Below are 28,000 nucleotides of genomic sequence, written 5' to 3'. Positions count from 1 at the left end.
TAACGCTAAAACACCCGGCTTTGTCAATCCGTAATAGATAAAGACGTAATACTACATAGACTTTTTATATTATGTGATTTGTTAGATCTAAACAATGTTATCGACGCAGACGCACGATTGCAACCATCTGCGGCATGGTCGGGTGACCGGCCACGTGCACTCGTGACATGGTTCTCATGCGGAAACTGATATATTATGTATAAGCATCAATTTATGTGATGTGCTCTAATAAGTAAGGGTTGGTATATGCTCTTCCTGACCTTTGTCGTGACCTGGGTCGGCACAGTTTGTTAACGTATCCATTTAGCTCTGTCACTTGCCATTTTGACTTTCTTATCCTATCGTATTTGTTTGAACAAGTAATAACATAATTTATATACTGGGTACTCTCTCAGAACACGAAATCGAATAACTCCGAAATCTCCGAATAAAATTCAATTTGTTATTCCATTTGATATTTTCATATGGATCCTGCTGGTACTAGAAATAACGATTTTTCCAAAGGAATAAATAAGTACATATTTATAGCTGTGATTTATGAGGTTGCTATTGCTTGCTGCAATGTAAACACCGAGAGACATTTGCATAAATTTCGGTATTATGCTTCACTTGTAATTTTTTGCATGCACACGTATAAGACTACTTCGAACAAATTTCCATAATACAATGCCAGCAGTCTACAGACGACCAAATTGTAGGGAAAGTGGAATCGAATCATTAAAACCGGTTTTGAATGAAGTTATTATGTCACGTATGTGGGACACGCGGTCGATTGTTGAATAACCACAGTAGTGGATTCGTGTGGAACACTGTTACAATTAGTGTGAATGTCAAGTTCATAAGTAATTACTCAATAAGACTAGTATTTAATGGTGTTCCTCTCTCTTTCTCTCATCATTAATCAGGTGTGGTGTTCACCAAATTGCTTAAGGAACAAATGTCTGACTATGCCGCTTCTTACGGTACTGGCAGAAAGAGCAAATCTAGTTCTGTGTGTTCTTACTGTTCTGTGTGTGTACAAGTTTATTTCTTAGACAAATTCAAAAAACCCAGACTTTCAATATTAATTTCGCTATAACTTTTAAACGGCTGAACCGATTTTGATCAAACATATCTAAGAACCACAGCATAAAAATTGGCTATAAAATAAACAAAACCGCATCCAAATCGGTTCACCCTGAAACTGAGGAGGGAACTGGTAAAGCTCTCAGATGAGTGAGATAGTTTTTATTCGTGCCAATTTATAAATGTGTTCTTTCTTCTTGTATTTTTATTTTTAAGATCTAAGAAAAAACACAAATTGAAGTCCATTCAGTGATTGTCATGGAAGTAATGCAAGTAGGTAACTACAGCAGACAGTCTTATCAATTATAGTATCTCGGTTTATGTTACCGTTAGACAGCTCATCAATGTCTACATTCATTGCAAATTCGCCAGTATTACCGCGGAATAGAGGTCCATGTAAGATAACTTGAAGTGACTGTACATTAGTAAGTTCGTCTCGCACTCAAGTAGGCTGTCGACATGAATCTAGACACGTTTTAGTACATGTAACTTATAGCATTTTGTGCCAAAGGCCTCCAGTTCCGGAAAAGTTAATTTCGCTTTGTCACGGAACACTAGAAAATATTGGTGATGACTTTGGCCTCGAAACATATATTTTTTAAAGGAAATTATTTTCGTTCGCCAAGTGATTTAAGATCTATGTTCTTGCTTTAATTTACTTATTTAATCGGAGCATTGGAATTAGGTGATTTTTGGTGTGGAAATAATTGAGCTGGAATGAACTTACCTCAACTAATTCGACTGACGACATATGACCAAGAAGGTGCTGAACATAGCCAAAGGAAAACGGGGCAAAATCCGACCTCTCACGATTTTTACTAATCCTGTGAAATCAGATATGAACACGATGAGCATTCAATTCAAATTTATTTACTTTTATTCAACTTAGCATTCTATATAACTTACTGACGTCAAACATTTACTTAAAACTATGTTTACTGCCGACTTCCAAAGCGCAAGAAGAAGCGTCGCAATAAACTTCACCGCAGCCTTTTCTCCAATGTCGTCGATTGGCAAATGACTACTGTTTGCAGCTTGTAAGCAATAATTTGAAATGAGGATTGTTTTTATTACCAAAGTCGAAATCACGCAACTACTAATCGTAAAAAGGAAGCAGTTAATTTTAATTACAATTTTTCCGCCTTTCATTCATCCAGCAATCTGTAGCTCCCCCACCCGACCTTCTAGCCTGGTTACCAATTAAGATGACGTTTAATTGACATAAACCATTGACATTAACGTTCAACGGAATGAAGGGTTCACCATACCATGGGTACCATGGAATTAGTAGGTACTCCATAGTACCTACTAATTCCATGGGGTATACTAACAATACCCTCGACGTTTAATTAAAATAGGACAATCCTATTTGATGTGATGAAAAAAATTATAAATTAGGAGGTCCTTAGGGATGGGATCCCTATAGATTAAGAGGTGTTTAGTTTTACATTTGACCAGTTTTCCTTACAATTGGTCTAATAATGTTATAATCTCATAATATTTTGGGAAAGGTTACCAGGGGTTTAAAACTAAAAGCCGGTGACAAGTGTTAAAATATTCAGATTACTGTAAAAAAAACGTATCAGGACACTTGCGCTAAAAAAATTGCGCGAAAGACACATGCGCCAAAGACATTTGCGCGCAAAGACACTTGCGCTCAAAGACACTTGCGCTCAAAGACACTTGCGCCCAAAGACACTTGCGCCCAAAGACATTAGCGTGCAAAGACATTTGCGCGCAAGACATTGCGCGCAAATGCTTATGCGCAAAAGACATTTGCGCGCAAGACCCATACCATACCCATAAGATCTTGTGCGCAAGTTTCTTTTCGTGCAAGTGATTTCGCCCAAGTGTCTTGCGCGCAAAAGTACCAAACTCTAAAAAAATCCTGTCTTTGGCCGAAAATTCACTCACTAAAATAGATTACTACTAAAAACTTGTATTAACATTTACAAACGTTAAATATTTCTGGCCTAGCATTAGATTCAAATAATATTTGTATTAAAAATTATTCACAAGGCGCCTAACTAATCCGGTCACCGGAACGGACATGGTAACTCTAGATAAAGAGTCATAATACTGTTTAGGATTTATAAGATCTACACGAAAACAAAATGCTGTGAATAAAAGCACTTCCTTCTATTGGTTTGTTCGTTAAGAGTCAACCGTTTATTGACTATTAAATGTCTATTGAAAGGTCAGAAAAGCGTATTGCTATTTTCGTTAAGAAATGAATGGATGGCCAATTGATTGAAACCAAATTGGCCATGAAGATTGGATGGCGTTCCTAGAAATTCTACATTTTAATTCAGATCACATGGTTACCATGTGATCTAAAATGTAGAATTCAGTTTGGATTGGGTCGAAATGATTTTGCTTATTCGCTTTGTTACCACATTGAGCTGACTACGCGTGTGGTTAAATGGTTAAACACGAAAAGTTCTGTTTATTAAAGTATTATAAAAAAACAGTTTAACCATGTGACCACGCCAGTGAAAAGCTCCCATCTGAGCGTTTGCCCGGTTGCCCCCTGAGCTGTTAAGCGTGGGAACCCAGGGTCCGCTTTCCTACTTTTTCTTCACAGTCATCGGCATCCCTAGTTCGGGAGACCTAGGGACGTGTAAAGCTCGTCCTAAAATGAACAACCGCAATATTGTCAAGGCAATCTGTGTAATTTAAATGTATTTTGTTTTATTAACCTGTTGATGTGTCCCACTGCTGAGCAAAGGCAAGGAAATTAATTTCAGTGTTTCGAACTGTGAATGCTTGTTTGTCCCCGTTATACCGGCTCATTACAGACTGGAACATTTGCAATCTGCGTCTGCAGATTATATCTTATCGGAAACAGCTTGATGATTAATGTATTTGCACTGTTGTATGCTTTCCGACACTTATTCTACGAGTTTCTTTTGGTGATTTAATATTTTTTTAAATAATTCTATTTACATTAATATAGAAACAATGAATCTTTTTGCGATTTTCAAGAATATGATTGTGATTTAAACCTTGTAACTTTTAACCAATACTTTAAATGTTTTTGAGACATTGCATATTTTCAGAACCGCAAGGATAACTTTGTCATTTATTTATATTTGTTATTTATTTATGTATTGTATATCATTTGCTGCTCTCAATAATATAATTTTCTAATCAGGGTTAAGTAGGTACTACGAAACTCTTAAAATGGGCTTTGCATTTTGGCATACAAAATCATCCATCCTTCTAAATATAAAAAAAAATTACCTACAAAATGTTAAATAAATTATTCCAAATGATCGTGGGTTTTTTCCCTAGAAAATATTCAAAGGTCAGATAAAACATATTTCCTTGTTTGTGGAGAAACCATCCTTTGTGAGTTGTATATTATGTTTATATGTTTATTTTCTTCATTTTCTTACAACTTTAATTCTCCACATGTGATGTTTTTTTAATACTTGATGTTGCATCAATTGTGAATTTTACCGGAATAGCGGTAATCACAGTAAATTAAATAACACTCAGCCGAGACAGCGGTACAAAGATAATGTAAGACACCTCGCGTATAAACGTAGGGTGTAATAAGTTTAAGAAAATTGAAATATTTGACACTTAGCTCTTATTGTCGCCAGAGAGTAAAATATAATATAATGTCTGTGCTGTAAACCGTTTAGTTCCCTCGTTGCAAACTGATTGTGGTCCACATACAGACTCATTGTCATTCAAACTAAACGTGTAATACAAAATTTCAGTTCAATCTTTTGAAGATTTGGAAACTGCTTCAAGATTCCACCCGAACAAAGCTCGTAAATAATTGACATTTTGTCCTACCGATTACTTTTTAATTTTCTTTTTATGAGGGGGCGTTTCTCGGAGCGTTTCGACCGCTGCGGCCGCGCTGTTATTGCAATTTTTAAAATTTTAACAGAGACTTAAGAATTTTGCTATCTGACTTTAAAATAATTAATCTATACTGTTGTAGTGTCGACATTACGAATTATTGATTTTGGAAATGATTCCTTGCTCAAGAAAATTGACGAATCGTAATGACAGCGCAGCCGCAGCGGTTGAAACGGTTACGAACGGCCGAGAGAGGGCAAGTATCTCTTTTTCAAATGCCGCTTGTTGCCACCTCTGCATGATATCATTAATATCATATCGCCATCTCTTTCGCGGTTTCCCCCCCTGCGCCTACTGGCATCTGGCATCCATGAATTCAAAGTATATTAAAAAAAGTTTCATCCTATTCGCGATTGAGAGGTTCCCTACACCAATTACTGCGATAGTGTCTAACAGCTGGTTGTAAGCGAAACCGCGAGTAATAAAGGGTCAAGAACATGCCGTCTAGTCGTATTGAGCGCTGACTCATTCTACACTTTAGCAACAACATCCTAAGACACTGTCAGCGAATTGGAAAATTATTCTTTACGACCTAAGAGTTTATGATTAAATTTGAATGGTAGAAATTTTATTTTTAGTTACTTATTTTATTATTAGTTGAGTAGTACAATTAGTTGCAATGTAGAAGCTGAAAGTAGTATGTGTAGACTTACAGTTGCAATCATAATATGTCTTCCACTTGACTGAGAACAATCCTAGTAGCCCAACTATAATATAAGTGACTAAAGTTTGTACGTTTGTGAGGATGTTCGTTACTCAAAACACTGTGCTGGGACAACACTCTCTCATTATCCCGGCTGCATTCATCATTCAGCAGTATCAGCTGCCAAGGCTATGTGTCCTTTAGTCGCCTCGTACGACATCGAGACGTGGGTGACATGGGGACGCGTGTTTCTTGTTTCTTGTTATTTATACTGGACAGATTTCGATGAAACTTACATGGGTAAGAATATATCCTAGAACAGCACATAGTGTTCTTATTTTGAAATCAAATTCCCAAACGAACGAAACCCCGGGTCGCAACTAAAAGTTATCTTGATTGCTTTAGAAGGTGATTAAATTGGAAATCTCAGCCCGAGTCGGTAACTTGAAGAACAAGTCGGCTGAGGTCTTCCTGGAAGTAGACCAAGTGGCTATTGCACGCTTGGAGAACTATTTTAGATAATTTATCTCAACTGTGTTACAAGTGACAATTTAATGGATGTTATTTACTGTCCTCTGCTGCTGTAATGCTAGCTATAATATCCTTCCCTGATAACCTACTAATGTTATAAATTTCCTGAAAAAAAAAAACTGACGTACTTTACTCAATGAAACAATAAACAAAAATACAATGGTACCTTGTCTAAGTACCTACATAATGCATTTTATTATCGCCTCGCGCAAATTAGTTTAATATTAATAATTTAACGATAATTTAGCAAAATACCATACATTCACTGTAGCACAGTAAATGTATGGTAGGTATAATAACAAATACTAAAAGCCATTTGACCAGTTCAGCAATGCTGATAACATCAATCATATACTTTATCGGTCTTATCTCATGGACTAAATCGGAGCAGATTAAAGAAATGAGAAGATAAGAGCGTTGTCCGAGCTCTATTCTTTATTGTCCTAGCAGCCCTATACCGTCATGGCGCAAAATGTCCTTTTCTCACAGTGTCCTTTCTCATAATCATTGAAATGTCCTTTTCTCACTTATCGTTGTTTTACGGGCATAAAATTGTTTCGATGTATAAGATTTTCAGATTTCTTTTGTACCTAAAACTTGTGTAAATTCTGCTTGATATTATTATACTTCGAAGCTTTATCTCCTCGTTACTGATATCAGTGTTTAATATGTAGATTAATTGGAACTGCCAGTCTAGACTGACATTTCATTATTTATTTTATTTATTTAAATTTAATGGTTTGCACTCGTTAAAAATGGCTGATAAAAGGCCACCTTGATTATTTATTATTTGCATTATCCTGTTGTTTTAAATATATGTAATATGTTGTTTTAAATTAAACTATAGTTTCCTTTACATGGTCCACGTGAAGTGCAAAACAAGATCGGAATGTTACGATCAGAATGATAAGACAGCATTCCCAAAGAGGGCTGATGTCAGGCAGGAGGCAGTCATAAAATCAAATTCGATTATTGAAAATTTAAAGGCTCGTGCATACAGAATGCGTATTCAGCACGTGCTCAGCTAACGTTACAATCCTGACTATACAGCAAAAGTGCTGCACAGGATTTGAAGGATAATTTTTTACGTTCTTCGGGTGTCACAGCCGAAAAATGCAACATTGAACACGCGACATTGAGAGATAGAATAATAATATCTATGGTCTCATGCCTTTCAGTACGCAAATGGTAAGAAGTAAAATGCCAATATATTTGTATCTCTTGTTGGTAGTACGGTCAACAGCACATAACCTATCCAAGTTCATCGCAAATTCACCACCATTGCCACCGCATGTAGGTTCTTCCGGTGTTGACATCGACTGCACTTCGAGGTCCTTCCTCTAATCTGAGCGGTTTTCCCGGTTCCTCAGCCGTTGAGCGTCGGAGCCCAGGGTTCGCTTTACATTACTCCAATACATTATGCTTATACGGCAATCCCTTTCCCAATTCCCCGTTTCGTACGATCGTTTCGCGTTAATTGCATTATTACGCAAAGCGGCCGCTTTCGACATATTGTGTCGCCCACACACATCCTGCCCGTTTAGTGCTCATTCTATCGATTCCATAGTAAATGCCGCGTGCATTTACTATGGACGTAGGGGGGGACGTGCCCACCCCAGATCTATTACATACTACCAAAGAAAATGTTCTTCCGACTTCCAGCTATCCATACTAGTTTTAGAAGCTAGCTGCGCCCCGGGGCTTCGCTCCCGTGGGAATTTCGGGATAAAAAGTACCCCATGGGATAAAAGTACCCCATATCTTATTCCAGGTTATTTTCTACGAATGTACCAAATTTCATAACAATCGGTCCAGTAGATAATGCGTGAAGAGGTAACAAACTTACTTTCGCATTTTTAATATTAGTTAGGATGCGAACGACTGCCTGTCACGCTTTCACAGCTGCGCCGATTTTTATGAAATTTGGAATAGATACAATTAATTACCCGATCAAACATAGACTAAAGCGAAGCTGCTAGCAACAGCTAGTATTCAAGTTCCGCAGTAATGACGTGACGAATTGAGTAATGTTGTCACGTTTCAATAACAAGTCTGCTGCAGTATCACTCACTATATCTAATTCATTTTCCTCCGGCTGGTGATAAGGTTTCAATGACTCATTTAAACAATGTCAAAGAAAGAAAGTTTCATGGTAATTTTCGTTTTGTAAACGTGCGTAGAACTGGAACACTACTAACCTATCCTACTGATATTATAAATGCGAAAGTTTGTGAGGATGTATGTATGTTTGTTTGTTATGAAATTAACATCGGTAACAGCAAATATCAACCCAGACATATCATAAAACAAAGTCATTTCCCCCGTCTGTCTGTCTGTTTGCAATAAACTCAAAAACTACTGCACGGATTTTGATGCGGTTTTCACGGCCGCTAGTATTATTATAATCGAATCGACTGGACACATAATTTGCCTACATTACGTCTTTTTTGTATAAAAGGCGCTCACAAGGCCGCCCAGTGACCACGCTTTCGCCAAGCAATGTTCCATTACAACTCGAGCAATATTACAAATGCATACCTACTTATCCATACTTTAAGTGCCTATATTACAATTGCGAAAGTCTGTCTGTCAAGTTTTCGCAGCTAAACCACCAATTTTGATGAAACTGGAATAGATATGCTCTGTTATTTATAAAAGACAAATCAGTTCAGTAACTAAAACTGTTAGGAACAGGAAAAATAAATAAATAGGCAATGTCCCACAAAATAGACTATAATGTACACTATTAAAAAAGTATAAGCAATCGTGAAAAAATATAGAAATACCAGAACAAGGACGGCACGAGAATTTCGAAATTGTTTCAGAGAGGTGAGCGGCCTTTGATCCCTTTCAGAACGCATAAAATGGCTGTCAATTTGACAGGTAATGTATGGAATATACTATACATGTAAAGTAGAATGCATATGCTTTAACTTTGAATTTGGAATGCAATAGTACATTATTATGATATATGAATGTTTACGAGCAAGGGCGATTATAAAGTATGTAAGTTCGCCTAGTAATTAAGTTTCAAGTTTCAGAAAGAGACGAACTAATCAAATTAGGAGAAAATAAATGTACAGTTTGAGAAAATAATGAGAGGCACAAATGATCAATGCAGTGTTGTCGACTTCAAGTGACACGACTAACGTAAAACGTACCAGAGTGTGTGCTGTGATGTGTTGAAAATCAACTTAAAAATGGAACGCACGAAATTGAAATCATCCAGCATGCTTCAATTTTCGGGATTTCCATGTCTCAATTTATAGATGTGATTATTCCCATATTTAAACTTGATAACAATTCTTGACAGTGTCATGATAAACACAATGATTAGCACCTGCGGCGCCATGACACCTTGATGAACGTTTGTTGACTCACCGTTGTCGATCTGTGATCAATGAATGAATGAGTCAGTTTTCCCGCGATTTTGACTTACCTTCTATGAATCGTAATGAGACAGAACTTGTTACATCCTTGATTTTATGAGTTTCGGATATTGGCGAAGATGTCGATAGAAAAATGTTTGTTTTTCTTCACTTTATTATGACACGTCATTACAATATTATTAACATACATGATTACAATTGTTTTTGAATAGAAAATTGTTAGTCTTTTTCGTTCTATGTCAGACACGAAGATATTTATTAAAACTATAATATGCGTGTCTATAATCTTAACTTCTATCCATTCCGCGATCTTGTCTCTGTTTTTCTCTCGAGTGAATAAATGGCTGCGTATTCGTAGAAAACATTGTTTTAATTATCAAGTATCGAATATTTTATGTCATAATGATAGAAATTAGTAGACGTACCAATATCGATCATAAACTTGACACAGCCCTAATGTCAGTATACACATAAACTAATTAGATTAGCATCGCAACACATGCATCGTACTGTATAGCAGCTACCGGTATGACAGAATGCAACTGCAATAATTGAATATAACCAGCAGTGAGTCACTCTTATCAGGGTTATCGCGAGAGGAACAGTGAAAGCACTGATTGCTGGGTTCAAATATACATTTAACTATAGTTATAATATAGCTATAGCTACTACAAGATGTGTATGTATACCACTTATTTATATAAAAACATGTAAAAGGCGGACTTAAAGCCTAAGCGGCCACCCACTTCTGCTGTTCTTTGAAAAGAACTTGTTATTAAAATATAACATAATTATACGAATATTCAAAATTAACTAGCAATTTGAAAATGAGCGCATTAAAATTAATTTTAGGTCAGACCTAAGACTATCAATCTTGTTCAAATTTTTTGCCCAGTTTCGCCGTATACGAAGGTCACGAGATCAAGAGTATTCGTTCCTTGGCTAGCATTAACATTAACCTACATCATAGGAAGTTGGTTAAATATTTCTATGAAGACACTAGATTCGGCCGGACTTGATTGCACGTTAAACTACTCAACGCCAAACATTTTCCAAATTAAACAAAAATACGACCAACTTCCAATAACTTCATCCCAAAGGCTCCTTGGCATCCCAATAACACTACAGTCCGTACACAGAATCCACACACAGATCTATATAAATGTGAAAGTTTGTGAGGATATACATATATATTTGTTACTCTTTCACGCAAGATCTACCGGACGAATATAACCTGCAATAACACAGAGTACTTTTTATCCCGAAATTCCCACGAGCGAAGCTCCGGGGCGCAGCTAGTTACTGTGTAATTCTGTGTACGGACACCGTGGGAAGACCATCCATTTTTCCCTGTTTGTTATTCCGAAGCGGGCAACCGCTTCGGAATAACAAACAGGAAAAAATCCCGTTATTTTGATAGAAAAACAAATAGTGCAAGATAATAATTTGCTTAGGTTATACTAAATCGTAAGAGAGTACATGAACAACATTGTAAGAATGGTTGGAAACGGATTAGAATTTGAATGGAAAAAAATTAGACGAAAGGCAAAGAAGAAATGGATGGTACTAAACAGATCGGTTAACACCAGATATTGAAATTTGGAGTAATACATGCTGTATTGACATAAAGTGGGATAAGGGTAAGCAGATGATGATTCCAAGTCTAATTTTACGTAACAATAAATAATTTCTTACATAAAAGCACGGTCTCTGCCAAAATATGAACACGCTAACATTTCTACGAAAAGAGACACAATAAAAAATAGATTATTTTTACGTAACATATTTCTAAACTTTCAACTCTTCATTCAAAATATTGATTGTAAAGCTCGTATAGTTTTTTTGCCATCCAACAAAAACCTGTTAAATCACAAAAAGAGAACTATTGTAAAAGTAACGAAAGCATTTAAAAACGACGATTCTAAAAAGCAATCCCTGGTAGCAACATCTACAAACAGACAGACAAACGGCTCCCTAATGATATTTTCACAATGGGAGGAAGTTCACAGGGCGTGCGTCATCATCCATAAAAAATAAAAAAGTCGACGCGCGTTTTATATTTATTCTGTCCCTTGACGCTTTGGGACTAGAAAAAAAAATGTCGCCGGGAATGATATCCGCTCCGAGATGCGATATGGAAACGTTACGTGATCATTCTGTGAGGAATATGAATCCATTATTATGCTTGGTGCTCCCTGAAAATTTTGGGTGAAAAAGTGCAATACAAAACCCTTCATTAAACCTAAAATAAACCTAAGGAAAAGATGATTTATTTGCAAAAAACATGAGGTCATTGTTTACAATGTGTGTTAAAAGAAACCTTTATTCTAAATATTTCACCGGCTATGGATATGCAAATTTGATTCATTCTTCGTTCGTACCACTGAGTTTTGTTCCACTAATAAATTTCTCCGTTCATCCCAAACAATATGATTCCTTCGTCTCGATGTGAAAAATTTATTATTTTATTACTGCTTAGTCCCATTTTGTATTACACGTTGGGCTCATTGTTTTTTATAAGTAATTTTATTTATAAATAAAATATTTTTTCGTACGTACGTACGTATTTAAAATAGCCGCTTATATCTTTCTCCGCGAGAGATAAAATTGAATCATATTAAATGGAGAATTTACTATAAATCCACAAAAACATACGTTTACAAACGTGAAAATTAAATTATACACAAAAAGCGAGCCTTCTTTTTGAGCAATTTCTTATAGGCAGTATTTTGTTTTCATTTCATATCATTTTATGGAGTCATTGGAGTCGTAATAGAGAAATTATGCATCATGCAAGTTTATGATAACCTTAATATTATAATACCCACCAGAATCAGTAAATCATTTTCCTTGTGATTACGTTATTAATTACTTACTATCTACGTAATTCCTGATTAAACGTGTGATCCCAAGTAGGTACTCACTGGTTCTCTGTTTACTTTATTGTGGTTTAATTTGATATTTATCAACTTCGCACTTTTGGTTTTTATCAATTCATAGAATCGTTGACGGAGACTAGTCGTCATCAATAAAATTAATAACCAAGTTCTTGTCGATAGAGCATTTTCCATTTCACTCTGTTCCCTGTCATAGATGGAGATTAGAGTTCTAACTAAAATTATTTTTTCTCATTTGCATCTAGTTTCGTATCTACCAATCGCCTTTGCTGTTTTATTATGTTTAACAGAATAGGTTGCCCATGCAGCTGTGTGTGTTCCATCTCATTCTATTTATTTGTCAGTTATTATGCCCTCTATCTCGGACTCTCGGAGAGCGAAGAAGCTCGCCTATTGACACACATCTCTCATTTGCATTCAATCAAGTGCACGTACTGTAGGCTTATCGATAGAGGGCACCGTTAGCTTTGCATAAGCTTCATGGAAAAACTAGAGACAATTTTTTGTTTGGTGGTTTTTTAACCGACTTTATTATCTCCAAATGCTTTAAAATCATCTGAACATCTCGTTCTTGGCCTATCTCTTAAACCTGATTAAACGATTGAATTGTTTAGATACCTTTACGTCAAAGTGATCCTTACGGATTGAATGTAACAGTGAGAAGTTCTATTAATATACTATCCTATACTTCCTCTTCTAAATCAACTGGAAATCCTCAACTGAAGTGTAAGTATGTTATTTTTGTTTCATCTACTTGATTGCGATTTTGAAAGTCTATAATTCTGTGACTTTTTGAAAACTGATCACCATGCTCGAAGTTTATAAATTACACAAAAAATTATAGTAATAATAAAACCTGTGTGTTTGCTTGCCTGTGTGTACTTTAATAATATAAATTTAAAGCAATAAAAATTACAACAATAATACAATCAACAACAGCAAATGCATAATGATTTCCTCCTACCCTCCTAAAGATAAAGTCAACGACCCTGCTAAAATGACCCATAACAAATGCTCTTCACTACAAACAACCCTTATTACACTTGCGTTAGGTTAAATTTTCCTTGAACCAGCCGCACGTTGGAGTTTCCTGTCAAGGTTGGCTGAGTGAAGCCAGGACAATGGGTCTCCGGTCTCGTCATATGGGGCAGCAACTGTACAACTAGCTGCATGTAAAACCTTTATGTGGTGGTGATACAGGCGAGTTCGCATTGTATGTGCTGTTAACCTGACCGTACATCTGTTATTTCTGTTATGTAAATGGCGAATGACGCATTGTGGGCTGTGTGCATTGTAGGATTGGATTAATGGTTGGTGACCTCGTAAAATGGCAGGTCGCGCTGGATTTGGGCTGTCAGCGTCCATCCTTCCTTGTTGTCATTGATATGTCACGTATCATTATAAGGATGGATGGTATATCATTACATGGACAAGGACTACAAATGATTTTTTAGTCGTTCCAAATTTTGTTGACACTACTTAACCATCAGGTAAATTATTAGTGTGTACGTTATAGTTATCAGTGTAATTTACTTTTGATTACTTAATTTTTAGTAGTTACTGACCTGACTGTGCCAGTGATGTTTTCTTTTTCTTACTTTTATAACTTTATTTTTTAGTTTTGTGCTGCTGAAGTAAAAATCGATTTAAATATACTTGACTCCATCCATACTCAATGAACGAAGATACGTTCTTCGTAATAAAACATGTAGGACGATGAACAACCTGTTGAGCAGCGTAAAAACTATCCTTCGACCTAACAGAGCAAGATCAAACGCCTAAGACCTCGTTCGCGTGATAGTTAAAAAAGCGTCTCTCGTTCACGTTTATAAAACGCTTTTGTCATTTAATTTACGAATTGATAAAAATGTGCGTCGTCTACTAGCGCGACTTGAGCCGGTCTTGAAATTCGTTCCAATGCAACTGAAAAATCGCTCGTGTAGCGAGTCCTGTCAGCAAGTTTTTTAGTTAGTCCTTGATTTATTGCTCTATTCATTTTCTCCATCAATTATCTACAAGTAAGATTTTGGAATGCTGATGATGGACTTGTGAAAAACTCAGCGCATTATGCGTATGGCGATAGATAAATATTTATGCGCACAGAATAAAATGTGGTTTATTTAATCGCGCGATTATGTCTTCCCGTTGGCTCTTGGGCTACCTATAAAACGTAAAAGTGAGTTCAAGAATGACACGTGTCAAGTCGCCTAAAAATATGTGAAACAGCATTATTAAATCTTAGAAAATTAATTTGATAAATTATGCAATTTGTAAATAATATCATCACGTCAACCTCATTAATGTTTTATGTGAATAGAATTTTTAAGTTCGTGGGGCATCAAAATCGGTTCAGTTGTTTTTGAAATATTCACAATTTATGTAAAAAAATATTGTGTTCGCGATGTCTAAGTTCGCGGCAAACAACTAGTAAGTAAATACATTTGCCGGTATTTGGAGCAACTCAGGCATCCCGGATAAGTTGTCATTAAATTGTGGAGGACATCTGTGTAATTAGTTACCGCTTTGCCGCGCCATCTTGTTTACGTCTAGCAGCAAATTATGATGGTGTATAGTATTTTGTACGAAAATGTTTTTAACGGGACACGGTTTGATAGTAAAGTACACCCATAATAAAATTTACCATTTGACATTTCGCTAGCCTTTATCGAAGGCCTCGTGGAAAACAAACAGGATAATGACATCCTGTTATAAATAAGCTTTATCAGTGAGCTTATCAGAGCTTATGATGGAGGTTGTTTGTGCTAGTTATACTTCGTTAAGTTGTAGTTAAGTAGGTACTAAATCTCACACCTCATTGAGGTAAGTAGGTGAAGCTTTTTGAAATTTGACCCATTCTTGAATTTGAGGCCTTCTGGCGGTCTATTTTTGTAAATGATTGACTCGTGCCGTTTTTCTTAAACGATTGGGACTGAATATAATTAATCTGATCGGATTTTGGGGAATATAATTTTTTTTAAACAGTTTTTGGTGGTTTCTTAGCTTGTGGCAGTTTTAGAATCAATTTCTTGAAGAGGTGGTGGTCCAGCGTTTAAGATACCTCTCCCGGAAGGTTTCCGGTTCCTAGATGGAACACATGATTTCAGTCACATTGCTTCAGTCATCTTGGAGCAGTTCTAAAAATACAAGAATATATAAATATATACTAACACATGCGTTAACTATTACCGATACCGACACGAGTCGTACTATTAATAAACATCAAATTGGCCAAACGAAATATGTGCCACCAAAATTAGGAAATGGGCCACGCGGGAGACATTTTGCAATAATTGTTGCTCGTTACGGAACTAATAGATAGTTAAAATAAAATACTTGAAGTTAAGAATTAGATAATTATATTTTTCCTTGTTCTTAAAAATTGGTGGAACAGAAATCGAATGACAGGAATAAACAATAGAAAAAACTAGATTTGTAGTGCGCGCGCAGGAATCAAATTTAAATTGTCGTGTACGATAGTGTTGTAGTGTACTGGCGTAGACAATGGTCATGTGAAAAATATTTTTTTTATCGCGTTGTAAGTTATTTTATTTTCGGTTTGATTTTGATTGTAATGGTTTTCTATGCCGAAAAATCATAATGAAAATGTGATATTAATGAATAGGTGAGTATAGCAGACCTAAGGTTTGTTTTTAATATAGTTAAAAAAACATGACAGTACGACCCTATTAACACTGCGCTCAATCGTTAATTTTTAAGAATATTTTCTAAACAACAACGCCTCGATCGGTGACAAAATACACAGAATAGATTCGATCCCATAGAAACCTAGGTTATAAAGTTAACGTTGACTTTTATCCGGCTTTTGCATTGATATAGGAATCGGGCTTTTGCATTGATATTAATACAATGGGAAATGTCAACAAATCTGTAAATATCTTTTCTTGTCGGTTGACTGGAAGAGATCCCTCCATGGGATAAGTTTGCCGTTGCCTGCTATCACTATTTCTGGTGTCTTGTGTATGCCATAAAGTTATATCAAACTAACTAGGTCAGGAATATTCAGGAATCAAGATTCGATGCATTATGAGTCATACTGCATCTGCATCCAAAGCGCATACAAACCTCTACACGTAATAAAACCATATTTCCACGTATGATTGATATAAACAGAGATTTCAGTACCGACAGATGTTGCGCGTGCGTTTGTTTTTGAAGCTGTAAACGAGACAGGTCGTTGATCCAACTAGATGTGTTTAGATAGGGCTGTCACGTTACGGTTACGGTGTAACGATACCGGATTCGAAATTGAATGGTAAAAGAAGTAAAGGAGGAATATTGATTGAATGTATTCGGCAAGATATGGCTGACCTGGATAAAAATATGAAATTAGTAACTAAACTTGAAGCGGTGGTGGTGCAACGCGGTTATGACGTCCGCCTGTGAACCGAAAGGTCGCAGGTTCGAATTCTACTCGTGCCACATGAGTTTGTATACTAATCTGACTCATGTATACTTTCATCGTACACCTATTGCTTCCGGTGAAAGAAAATATCGTGAGGAAACCTACACTCTGGTTGATTATCAACTTGTGCGTGAAATGGAGAAGGTAATGGCAAACCACAAACTAGAAAATTATTGTGACTAGAAAACGTATGTGTAGGTGACGATCAAGAACTTCAGCCGTATTTAATATAAGAATAACAACTTAAAAATAATCTGTATTTGAACTTTAAACATGTGCCAACCCTATTCGCTAGTCTTAATACAGTTTTCGCCTACATCGCATGTCTTTATAGTAAACGCAGAGTACGGAAACCTGCCAAGTTCAAGCCTTTTAAGCGCATTAGATGCGGTTGCATTTTGCATTTATTTTTACCCATGTATTATTATGCATATTGAATAATGTATGGTGCCGTTAAGTTATACTTTGTCGTATAATTAGTACATTTTTATGTGAGAATTATGTTAAAATATGCAAATTGATCTTAATATGTATTTAAGAAATTCAAATAGAGAAGCGCCATTTCCGTATATTATTAGATTTTTTTTATTATTTATTGTAAATGTAGACAAAGACAATTAGTATGATTGCCCACAGACTATTATAGAATGCTAAATAATTGATTATTACAGATAATAGCAATTCATAGCAATATATGAGTAGGATGACTATAGAAGAAAATAATATATATGAATAAATCTATAGTGTGAGTCTTTCTTTATGAGTGAAATGGAAATAACGGAGTCTACACATTTATCTGTCTGCGATTTGATTACTTATATATTTTTTGACCACAGTAAGTTTTGTACCCCATAATGTCAGGAAATAATTTCTAGTTAGAATGGTCTAAACTGTGCAATTCAGACTGACAAAGACATTGTCTCAATACGCAAATAAAATATTCCATTAATGAATCATTTTTATCTCTTGGCACACGCACGCTTCCTGTTTCTGAGAACATTTTCTGATTATTCTGTTCAGTACAGGGACTTTTTATTGTGCTATGTGGTAATGAAAACAATGATGTTGTCTTTCATTTTATAAAAAAACGATGTAGAAGCGCAAGATAAAGTATTCTATACTCCATAAACCTATACAGACGGTGGATTCAAATTTATTGCACCAGATAAATTGAACTCCGAGTTAATGATCTAATTTACTTACTTGTTTAATCATTGGAAGTTAATTAATTTAAATATTGGGTTATCACAAAAGGTAAATCTAACTACATTTATTCTAATCTCTGGAGTTCATATGTAACGTTGCCTTATATCATTTTATGTAGTCTATCCCTATATCTACTTATAGTTGTTCCTTAGCATTGTAACAATAGTCACAAAAACATCAGGCCGGTTATAAAATCATAATTTAAAAAAAATGCTTTAGGTAATTTTAATATTTTTCTCCATCGTTTCAGATCGGCCAGCCAAAGACTTCTCAAGACACAGAGTGGTGCAGCCGGTGGTACTCCATGGCAGGACCAAGAGAGAAATATCCACTACTAGAGACAAGGTATAGCTCCCCAGTATAATCTCATTTATGTATATTTCATCACACAATGTGTGTGTGTCAGTGTTTTAGTACGCGGGTCATACAGCGTCCACAGTGCTTCGCCATCTTTGTAGGTCCAGGGATAACCGCTGCACTTCAGGCCACGTCGACTTGAACTCCGCTGCAATTCTACAGACAGGCAACAGGTTGTAAAATCACAACATGATCTTTAAATTTTTCACGCTAGGCCCGGGTTTCGTTACGTCACAGTCCCGATTGCAACTGGAAACATGCGAAGAAAGAGAGAGATAGTATATTTTCAATGACTACACCACAAGACACACTTAGTACCCCCGTTTTTATAACAAGTAATAGCTTTATCCATACGCTGCAAAATTAATCATCAGTCATAATTTTTTTTTCTAAATTATTTGTCAAATTATTCTATTTATACGTCGTCTGTGTGACAATCAGTCCCACTTCCCACAATCTATTACAACGAAAGAAGCACATAAAATTCTCGTAAATAATTATTTACTTTATTGTGCCTACCGCAAACAATGCTACTGGTTTTTCCTGTCATGGTTCCTCTACACATCGGTCAATCAACGTTCTCGTACAAACGACGTTCGACGATAATGTGCACACATTATCGACGATAGTTTTCCTAGCGTTGACACAAAGTGTAATATTATAATTTTATGTCGGGGGTTATAAATATAAAAAAATAACTTGTAACTTACTTCTACGTAATTGTAAAATCTTATTTCTGTGCATCATTGCAGAAAACTTATTTGCCGTTTTAGTAACAGACTAGTTACCTGTTTTAGTTGCAGGATTTCCTTTGTCGAGAGCCGGTATCTTTTTGCAATAACCCTTATATGAGCAACGATTGTCCTGATTTGGTCGTAGATAACTTTATATAGTTCCGTTCGTCCACCTTTGGCTGTGTGTTGGAGGTTGCGATGATTGCTTTCGAGATTGCAGTATTTTATATTTGTATATAATCCCACCCGTCCGCGAGCAATCACGAATTAAAAACAAAGAGGATACACTTATTGCCATTTAACTAACAAAAGTTGTATGACAATACGCGGGGCTGAGGCAGACGAGTGGTGTAAGTGGTTCCGCCACGGCTCTGCCCCTACATCAAGTCGATATTTTTACAGATATTGACGAACGACGAAATTACTCTTTCCACGTCGCTTCAGTGGAAATATTTTTTTTTAAAGCAAGATCTGTTCATGGTGGACTTGGATCGGCTCCTGATGAGGGAATTCTTCAAAGGTTTACGTTTATTGTACGGATTGTGTGTAAAAACTTAATGTTACCATTTCAGAGTGGCACACACCATCCAGAGTTGGCGGTGACGTTGGACATCGACGGGGAGAAGCATATCCTGGACCTGAGACTGAACTATGGCCTGGTGACCGCTGACCACACCATCAGCTATCAGCAGAATGGAAACACTGTGGTGCGACAGCCTAATAAAGAGGTAAAGTCACACGTATCAACTTTTGACGACCTCCGTGACGTAATTGCTAACATCTTCAATCACCAGATAGGACGATTTTTACATGCTCTTATTTAGTTTTACCTGTCCCGATGTTTGCTTGTCTGTCTGTAATCCAATCTTGCAAGTTAGATTTCACCTACTTCCAGTTGTGCTACAGAGTTGAAATTTATCAAGTCGCTTCAGTTTTATTTCTAATACTAACTGCGCCCTGCCATGCCATTTCAAAAACTTTGTGGCAATATTATAAAGTACATACTAGTTTTTAGATAAAAATAAATAACATATCTATATAAATTTTAGGAGATAGACTTATGCCAGTACTCTGGCAGCCTGAGAGACAAGCCTGGCTCCTTCGCGGCCGTGTCCACGTGTCACGGGCTCAGGGGCGTCATATACGATGGAGAACAGATGAGGTACATCGAGCCTGCTGAAGGTAAGTTTATCACAATATTCATATATAACCTCAGTCATATTCCTCATGGCTGAGGGTCGTGTGCAAGACACAGAACGACTTTCTTGGCAATATTAATGGAGTGGTTTATCATTGCCGTCTCCATTTCGCATGCTATAAGATAAAATATCGATTAGTACAGGTTTCCTCACGATGTTTTCCTTCACCGTAAACTAGTTCATTCTTCACCGTTACAAGTCTCGAGTATTTGAAATACGATTCAGTAACAGAAAATCTTTTAACCAAATTCATGTGAGCGAATCCTTGGGCAACAGATAGTACAACATCCTCGTCAACAGCCATTTAAACGTCACCACTGCACCTTCCTTATGAATGGTTAAGGAGTATGGGCCATTATGGCCCACCACGCCGGCTCATTGCTATAGTACAACATATTGTAAATACCTAAACGAAAAAAATTCTGACACAAATACCCGATATTTCAGCGTAATTTGCATAGTGAATTGGCAATTACTGTCAAAAATCGAGTAGGCGCGTTCACTGGACGATTGATTTCGTCTGGCGGCCATGGGGGTGGCGCCGTAATGGTGTTTTGTTGTAATTAAACACCATTTCCTGTGGAGCTGGAAGTTTTTTCGTGAAATCTCTATTTTTCTTTTCTTTTTCATTAATTTTTCAGCCAGTACTGGGTGTAGATTTTTTTTAATGCAAGTGATATTCGTTCAGTGCCATGTCTTAACGAAAGGAAGGAATTTTCTTGTCATTTTCTAAGTTTTATGTGGAGTTATATCGGATGTTTTAATTATATTTATGTCACGTATGTCACGTTTACTTGCAATTGTACCTTATATTATGGTTATAATATAATACATAATTTACTTACTTCGCTGGCTTAGCTACCCAAAGAAGATCTTGGCCATATTAGAAATTTCCATTATTTTTTATTCTGCCCCATTTCTTGCCAATAAATTTTTTGGAGGGCATCTTCTCTCAGCGCTTCATGAAAAAAATTACACTAATTATTTCCAGGCGGCGGTATCCAGTCGAACCACTACATATACGACCACACAGATCTCAAAACACAACACAAACACAAGTGTGGTTACAATGGAGGGGTTACGAAAAATGCTACTTACGATCAAACGCTGTTCGACAAGTATCACAGGGAGAAAGACGTGGAGAGGAGTAGAGTTAGTCGGGTAAGCGAGAGATCTTTCTTTTTGACACAGTTCGCACGTCGAAGGGTATACTTATAAATTTAATAAATAAAAATACATAATAATGCATTGATGTTGTTCATTACAGTACAAAAGGGACACATCAGACATGTTAGTCCGGGGGCCGTACAACGCGAACAAAATGACGCGCTACGTGGAGTTAGTGCTCGTTTCCGACAACGGCGAGTACTTAGCCAACAGGGAGAGCTTGCAAACAGTGCACCATCAACTGAAAGACATCGCCAACATCATTAATGCTGTAAGTAGTCGTAGAATTTGTTAATACGCAGAAAAAGAATAATCAAGTAATGCTATCTCAAATACGAAGAAAAGTATAGATAAAAAGCTGCCGTAGCTAAATGAGATAGAAATCTCTCTCTCTCTCATCTCTGCATGTTCCCGATTGCATTCGGGGATGTGAAGCCACGAAACCCGGGGTCAACGCAAAAAGAGATAGAACATTTCCATATACCTATGCATACCTCATACAAAGCTGCAAAGTAGGACAAAAAATGCATTCTGTCCTTTACCCTGTCCTGTTTCTTCTCGTGTATTTCTAATACACGTTTCTCATTCTTGTACGAGCGAAATGAAAGATATGTCGAAGTCTAATAGCCTTCTCTGTCTACGGTTTATCTGAACATCAAATGAGTATTAACAATTAAATCGATATTTATCAATATTTTTTCAACAAAAAAGCTTAGTGTAGAACAATGTTAGGTATGCTATAAACAAACTATCTATAACTATTGGACAATTTCCAACTAGTCAAATCAGATACTATTCTAATGTCAAACACAAAAAAATATATGGAACTTATATGACTGTGATGTGCTATGACGTCACGATTTTTGATTTGATTTTTGAGTCAAAATTTCTAATATACTGTGAGATACTTTATATATACTTTATATTTATCTATTATTCCAGTAGCCAATTGAGGAGAACTGGTGTCCGTGTTAAGTGTCTGGAGTATTTTATTTTTTTCTTATTCAAGAAACTAATTTTCATCTTCCCAGGTATACTCTCCACTAAACATTTTCATAGCGCTCGTGGGCGTCGTTGTATGGACAGAAAGAGACGAAATAGTATTAGAAGAGAACGGAGATACAACTTTGACGAATTTCCTACATTATCGTAGGAAGGTATTGCTCACAGATAAAAGATTACGGAATGACAACGCGCATTTGATCACGTAAGTCAAAAAATCATTTTGTGGGTGTATGAATCATGATTTTATTGTCAAATAGAGTAGGTTTCTCGCTCTTAAATATAGGTTTCTCGTGTGTTTCTCAGTTATTATATACTTAAGGAAATGAAAAGCTTAGTCACATGTTATGATATGCTATAAGTGACACACACATAACACACATAAGAAGAAGTAAGTACGTATTCAGTGATTTTTATTGTATTTTTATTATTTTGTAAACAAACTATACTGGATATACTAAAAAGTTTGTCATTACGAGCGCTTTTTAAATAGTCGAATGTTTTCCATGTTTATAGTTTACAATACTGTCATTATAGCAGTTTGTCTTGCTTGGACTGTCGTGGTTATAGCTGAGCATTTAGGTAGCTTGATGTGCTGTTGACTGTACAGAAGTTTCTCACTAAAATAGTTAATTAGGGAAAAAATTGTTTTTCGGCTTTTTTTTTGTTTTTAAGCTGTTGGAACAAAAATGGGAACATATAGTTCCAAAATGAAATGCTAATGTACAGTCAGCAAAAAAAATGTATTTTCAGGCGTCAAAAATTCAAAGAAGGCGTAGTTGGTAAAGCGTTGAAAGGTCCAATCTGCACTTACGAATTCTCGGGGGGCGTTGCGAACAACCACTCGGAAGTTATAGGGCTCGTGGCCACCACCATAGCGCACGAGATGGGCCACAACTTCGGCATGGAACACGACACGGACGACTGTGAATGTCCCGACGATAAGTGTATCATGAGCCCGTCCAGCACGTCCGTGATGCCCACGCATTGGTCCAAGTGCAGCTTGAGCTCGTTAGTGTTGGCTTTTGCGAGGGGCATGGATTATTGTCTGAGGTATGTAGAGGTCCCGAATTTAAATCCACATAATACCAGTATCCTATATCCCAATATCTTCCATCAAGGTTGACTGGAAGAAATTTCATTAGCGATAAGTCCGCCTTTGCGTTCATTATGTTTGAAACCTTGTTGTAACTTATGAATATCTGTGAATGGTGCAATAAAGAGTTAATCTATCTATCTATCTTTATTAAATATAGGATGATATATATTAATTATTGACGTCAAAAAAATCTACTATCGACTTCCAAAGCGCAGGTGAAGAAGAAGTGGCGCAACAAACTTCACCGCGGCCTTTTCTCCAAAGACGTCAATTAACAAGTTTAAGTCTTATTTATGAAGAAAAGACCATGTGATGAGTTCCATGAGCAGATTTCAGCAGATATCAGTCCATGCCATATTGGTCAGTCGAGCTCCTTTGCGACGACGCAGCACGAGTCTCAATTGACTACATTTAGGTGTAATTTGCTTGCGTTCAGCTAAACTTTCAGCCTTTATCATTTCGTCTAGACCTAGGTGCAGCCGTTTTTCGTTGACTATCATCCACGACAATAGCTATTTATGTATAAATTCTCGACCTCGGTGGCGCAGTGGTAAAGTTCTTTCCCGGGTTCGATCCACGGTCGGGTCATGATGGAAAATGATCTTTTTCTGATTGACCCGGGTCATGGATGTTTATCTATATATGTGTTTGTTATAAAATATATTATCGTAGTTGGTATCCCATGACATAAGTCTCGATCTTACTTTGCTTTGGCTAGCACAATCTGTTTGATTTGTCCGAATATATTTATATTTATTTATTCTCAGAAACAAACCGAAACAACTGTTCTCGTCGCCGACCTGCGGCAACGGGTTCGTGGAGCCCGGGGAGCAGTGCGACTGCGGGCTGCCGCTGTCCGCGGCGGGCCGCAGCGGCTGCCTCGCGTGCTGCGACCCCGACACTTGCATGCTGAGGGCTAACGCTAGCTGCGGCGCCGGCGCCTGCTGCGATCTGCAGGTTTGTTATACATGTTACACACGCTTTTTTAACTTATTTTTTGATTATAATAATGAGATGTAAATTTTGAAACAGAAGTCTTAAGTTTTCTCTTACCTTTGTCATTGTTACCAATATTCTTATGTTTTTTTGGTGTGTGTATGCAATAAAGCTTATTCTATTCCTTGTCCCAGACGTGTCGGCCGAAGTCGGCGGGCGTAGTATGTCGCGCTGCGGAGCGCGAGTGTGACCTGCCGGAGTATTGTTCGGGATATTCTGAGTTTTGTCCCGAAGACGTCTTCAAGATGGACACCACGCCCTGTGCTAAGGGAGAGGCATGTCACTAAAGCCTAATTTTCATTACACCTGTAATTGTATTGTTACGAGCTAAGGGTTCAATAATTTGGACACCTGCCAATTACATTATAGGGATTTATTACGTACCATGTTAATAGTTTTTACTAATTAGTCCACAATATCGGTGGTATATAGTCTATATACCGCACTTGTTCTCAGAACATTTCGACCGTTGCGGCCAATCTCATTACATTTTTTCAAATTTATCAAGGAGACAAGAATTAGTTTTACTATTTTACATTCATATCAGAGCGATTCGATCGCTGCAGCCGCGCTGTAACGATCTGTAAATTTTCTTGAGGAATGAATCATTTCCAAAACCCTTAATCATACCACAGCACAGATTAATTATCTTCAAGTCAAACGGTAAAACTAATTCTTGTCTTTTGAAAAATTTAAATATCCCAACTAATATTATAAATGCGAAAGTAAATTTGTATGTTACCTCTTCACGCTATATATACTTAACCAATCTACTTGAAATTTTGCGTACATGTAGTTTGAAATACGAAAAAGGACATAAGGTATCTTTCATCCCGGAAAAATAACTACTCCCGTAGGAAATTCCGCGGGCTAAGCACTGGGAAAAAGCGTTTTTCATTAAAGAATTCTGCCGCATGTAATGATAATTGCTATTATATTGTCAACAGGCGTACTGCGTGCACGGGTCGTGCCGCTCGCGCGGAGACCAGTGCCGGCTGCTGTGGGGCGTCACCGGCGAGAGCAGCCACGACCGCTGCTACACCAGCAACAACATCAAGGGTTCCAAGTGAGTCTTCGCAACAATCCAAGAAAATTTAAACTCATTTTAAAATTGTATAATAATAGTTTATTTATAAAATTTTTAAATGAGTTATTTCCTGAAATTCCCATGGGAAACGGATTTTTACTCATATATGAAGTTGTGGGCAAAAACTAGTGCTTTTGCTCACAACTTCGTATGTTAGTAAAAATCCGTTTCCCATGGGAATTTCAGGAAATACCTTCTTAATGCTCCTCTATACTGGGAACTAACCTATCCTAGGAACACACCAAATTTCTGCTTTCACACCTGAGTGACTCTTGCGTTCCTGATAATACAAGAGTTTTATATATGTAGATATATAGAGACAAATCATACAGATTGATTCAGCCCCAAAGTAAGTTCGGAACTTTTAGGGGATACTAACTCTACGATACTATATTCTATAACATGTACATATATAGATACACATCCAAGATCCAGGTCAAATTGAAAAATACCATTTTCCAATTTGACCAGACCGAGGATCGAATCCGGGACCTCCTGTGGCTACACTAGTCCGGCGAGATGACCATTAGGTCACGGAGCTCATTAAAGTATTAAACGCGCACGTCCAAATTGTAAGAGTATGCACGTAGCAATTAAGAAAACTTTATGAGGACGGACGACTTGGTTACACCAAATGAGATAAAAAATAGGCTTCATAAATTTACTGAATTACTTTTAAAAATATAATCAAACACGTATTAGGTTAATTAACCTGTTTAAATAAATAATTTTCCGATTTGAGGAACGGTAACTGCGGCTACGACCGCGAGACACAAGTGTACCGCGCATGCGCCGCCGCCGACGCCATGTGCGGCATGTTGCAGTGTCGACACCTCAACGAAAGGCTGGAGTTCGGCATGGAGAGTGTCGCCGTACTCAACGCTGTCTTCATCAACAACAATGGTTAGATTTACCTTTATTTTATGTGATATATAACTAACTGCACATACTCAAATAAATATAAATTGTGTTTTTAATGAAGAGCGATGTCTCCTGGCAGAGGAGGCCATACTTGAAAGGAGGCATCAATCTAAAACAGAGTTATCACTGTAAACTTGTTTTTGAAAATAAAATTTATTATTTATTTATTTATTTATTTATTTATTTATTTATTTATTTATTTATTTATTTATTTATTTATTTATTTATTTATTACAACGCCAACATCCCATTTTCCCAATTTCTTTCGTTTATTAGCGAAAACTAAAAAATCGTCTTTCCAAATTATTCTTCACCAGATAAAGGAATTTATTGCAAAGTATTATAGTATTCCATTAAATAATGTAGTCATAGCCTACTAAACCGAAAACGGTAGCCACCAAAATGTTCATAATAGATGTGATGGGGGCGCTAGTGTGCAGTTATGTATCACCTTAAGGAACGGTAACTGTGGTTACGACCACAGAACACAAATGTACCGTTCATGTACTCCTGCAGATGTTATGTGCGGTATTGTTTTTTGTGCAAAACTATATTCATAAACCTCGCGACGCGTTGCGTCTCGGGGCTCGTCGTGCACCCTCATTGGAATCTAACACTTTATTTTCTCGTTATACTATGTACCATGAGTTTATGGCTAAATTACGTTTCAAATTATTTTTTTCTGTAATAATCGTAAATAAATTCCAGGTACAATAATTCCGTGCCGCACCGCCATCATAGACCTGGGGCTCAGCGACGTGGACCCCGGCATGGTGCCCGACGGCGCCCAGTGCGGGGCTGCCCATGTGAGTGGCTATACTTTGTTATATCTACTTTTATATATAAGTATTTGTTTGCTATTTTTATTTTATTTGTTTTGGTATTGAAGTAACTGGTACTTTGAATTAGAACATAGGGTACTTTTTATACCGAAAGTACGTGATTACCGTAGGATTTGGTCACTTATGGCACTTTATAAAGTTTTTATGCACAGTAAGTTACCCGTGGGTAAAACCGCGGTGTGCGGCTAGTTATATTTACACTTCGAAAACAAAGACTTTTATATGGAGTTATATTTATTCTCATATAATTCTTTCAGATGTGTCTGAACCAGCGTTGCGTGCCTGTGGAGTACGTCCGCGAGCTGATCAGTCAGAAACAGTCGTCCGTCTGTCCGTCCAACTGCTCCGGACATGGAGTTTGTAATTCTGAAGGTATAATTTTTTATTTTTTATTATGAGTTGTACTTCTTATAACAGAAGGTCTTGGCCACGATGTGCAATATACACGCAAAGCTAAAAAAAACTAAAGACTAAACTAGCACTACAACTTCGTACAATTTCCCGACCACATTATGCTTATATTCCATCTCATACAAAACAACAGATTGAGCCTTGGGCACAAGGTA

General features: G+C 36.9%; 1 protein-coding gene across 1 annotated transcript in view; it reads left to right on the top strand.

Moving 5' to 3' along the window:
• The window catches only part of LOC128680658 (disintegrin and metalloproteinase domain-containing protein adm-2-like), a 53,969-nt gene that overhangs the window by 14,984 nt on the left and 10,985 nt on the right, over nt 1-28,000 (top strand). The window contains exons 2-14 of the mRNA XM_053763954.2: nt 18,281-18,375; nt 19,694-19,849; nt 20,171-20,303; nt 21,312-21,481; nt 21,588-21,758; nt 22,519-22,694; nt 23,243-23,542; nt 24,356-24,545; nt 24,719-24,859; nt 25,532-25,650; nt 26,414-26,574; nt 27,301-27,398; nt 27,692-27,806. Of these exons, the coding sequence (XP_053619929.1) occupies nt 18,281-18,375; nt 19,694-19,849; nt 20,171-20,303; nt 21,312-21,481; nt 21,588-21,758; nt 22,519-22,694; nt 23,243-23,542; nt 24,356-24,545; nt 24,719-24,859; nt 25,532-25,650; nt 26,414-26,574; nt 27,301-27,398; nt 27,692-27,806 (2,025 nt within the window). The remainder of the gene's footprint in view (nt 1-18,280; nt 18,376-19,693; nt 19,850-20,170; nt 20,304-21,311; nt 21,482-21,587; nt 21,759-22,518; nt 22,695-23,242; nt 23,543-24,355; nt 24,546-24,718; nt 24,860-25,531; nt 25,651-26,413; nt 26,575-27,300; nt 27,399-27,691; nt 27,807-28,000) is intronic.

Source organism: Plodia interpunctella, chromosome 24 (assembly GCF_027563975.2).
Source record: "Plodia interpunctella isolate USDA-ARS_2022_Savannah chromosome 24, ilPloInte3.2, whole genome shotgun sequence".
Taxonomy (NCBI): domain Eukaryota; kingdom Metazoa; phylum Arthropoda; class Insecta; order Lepidoptera; family Pyralidae; genus Plodia; species Plodia interpunctella.
Note: the sequence above shows the minus strand (reverse complement) of the source record. Positions and strands in the feature narration are given on the sequence as shown.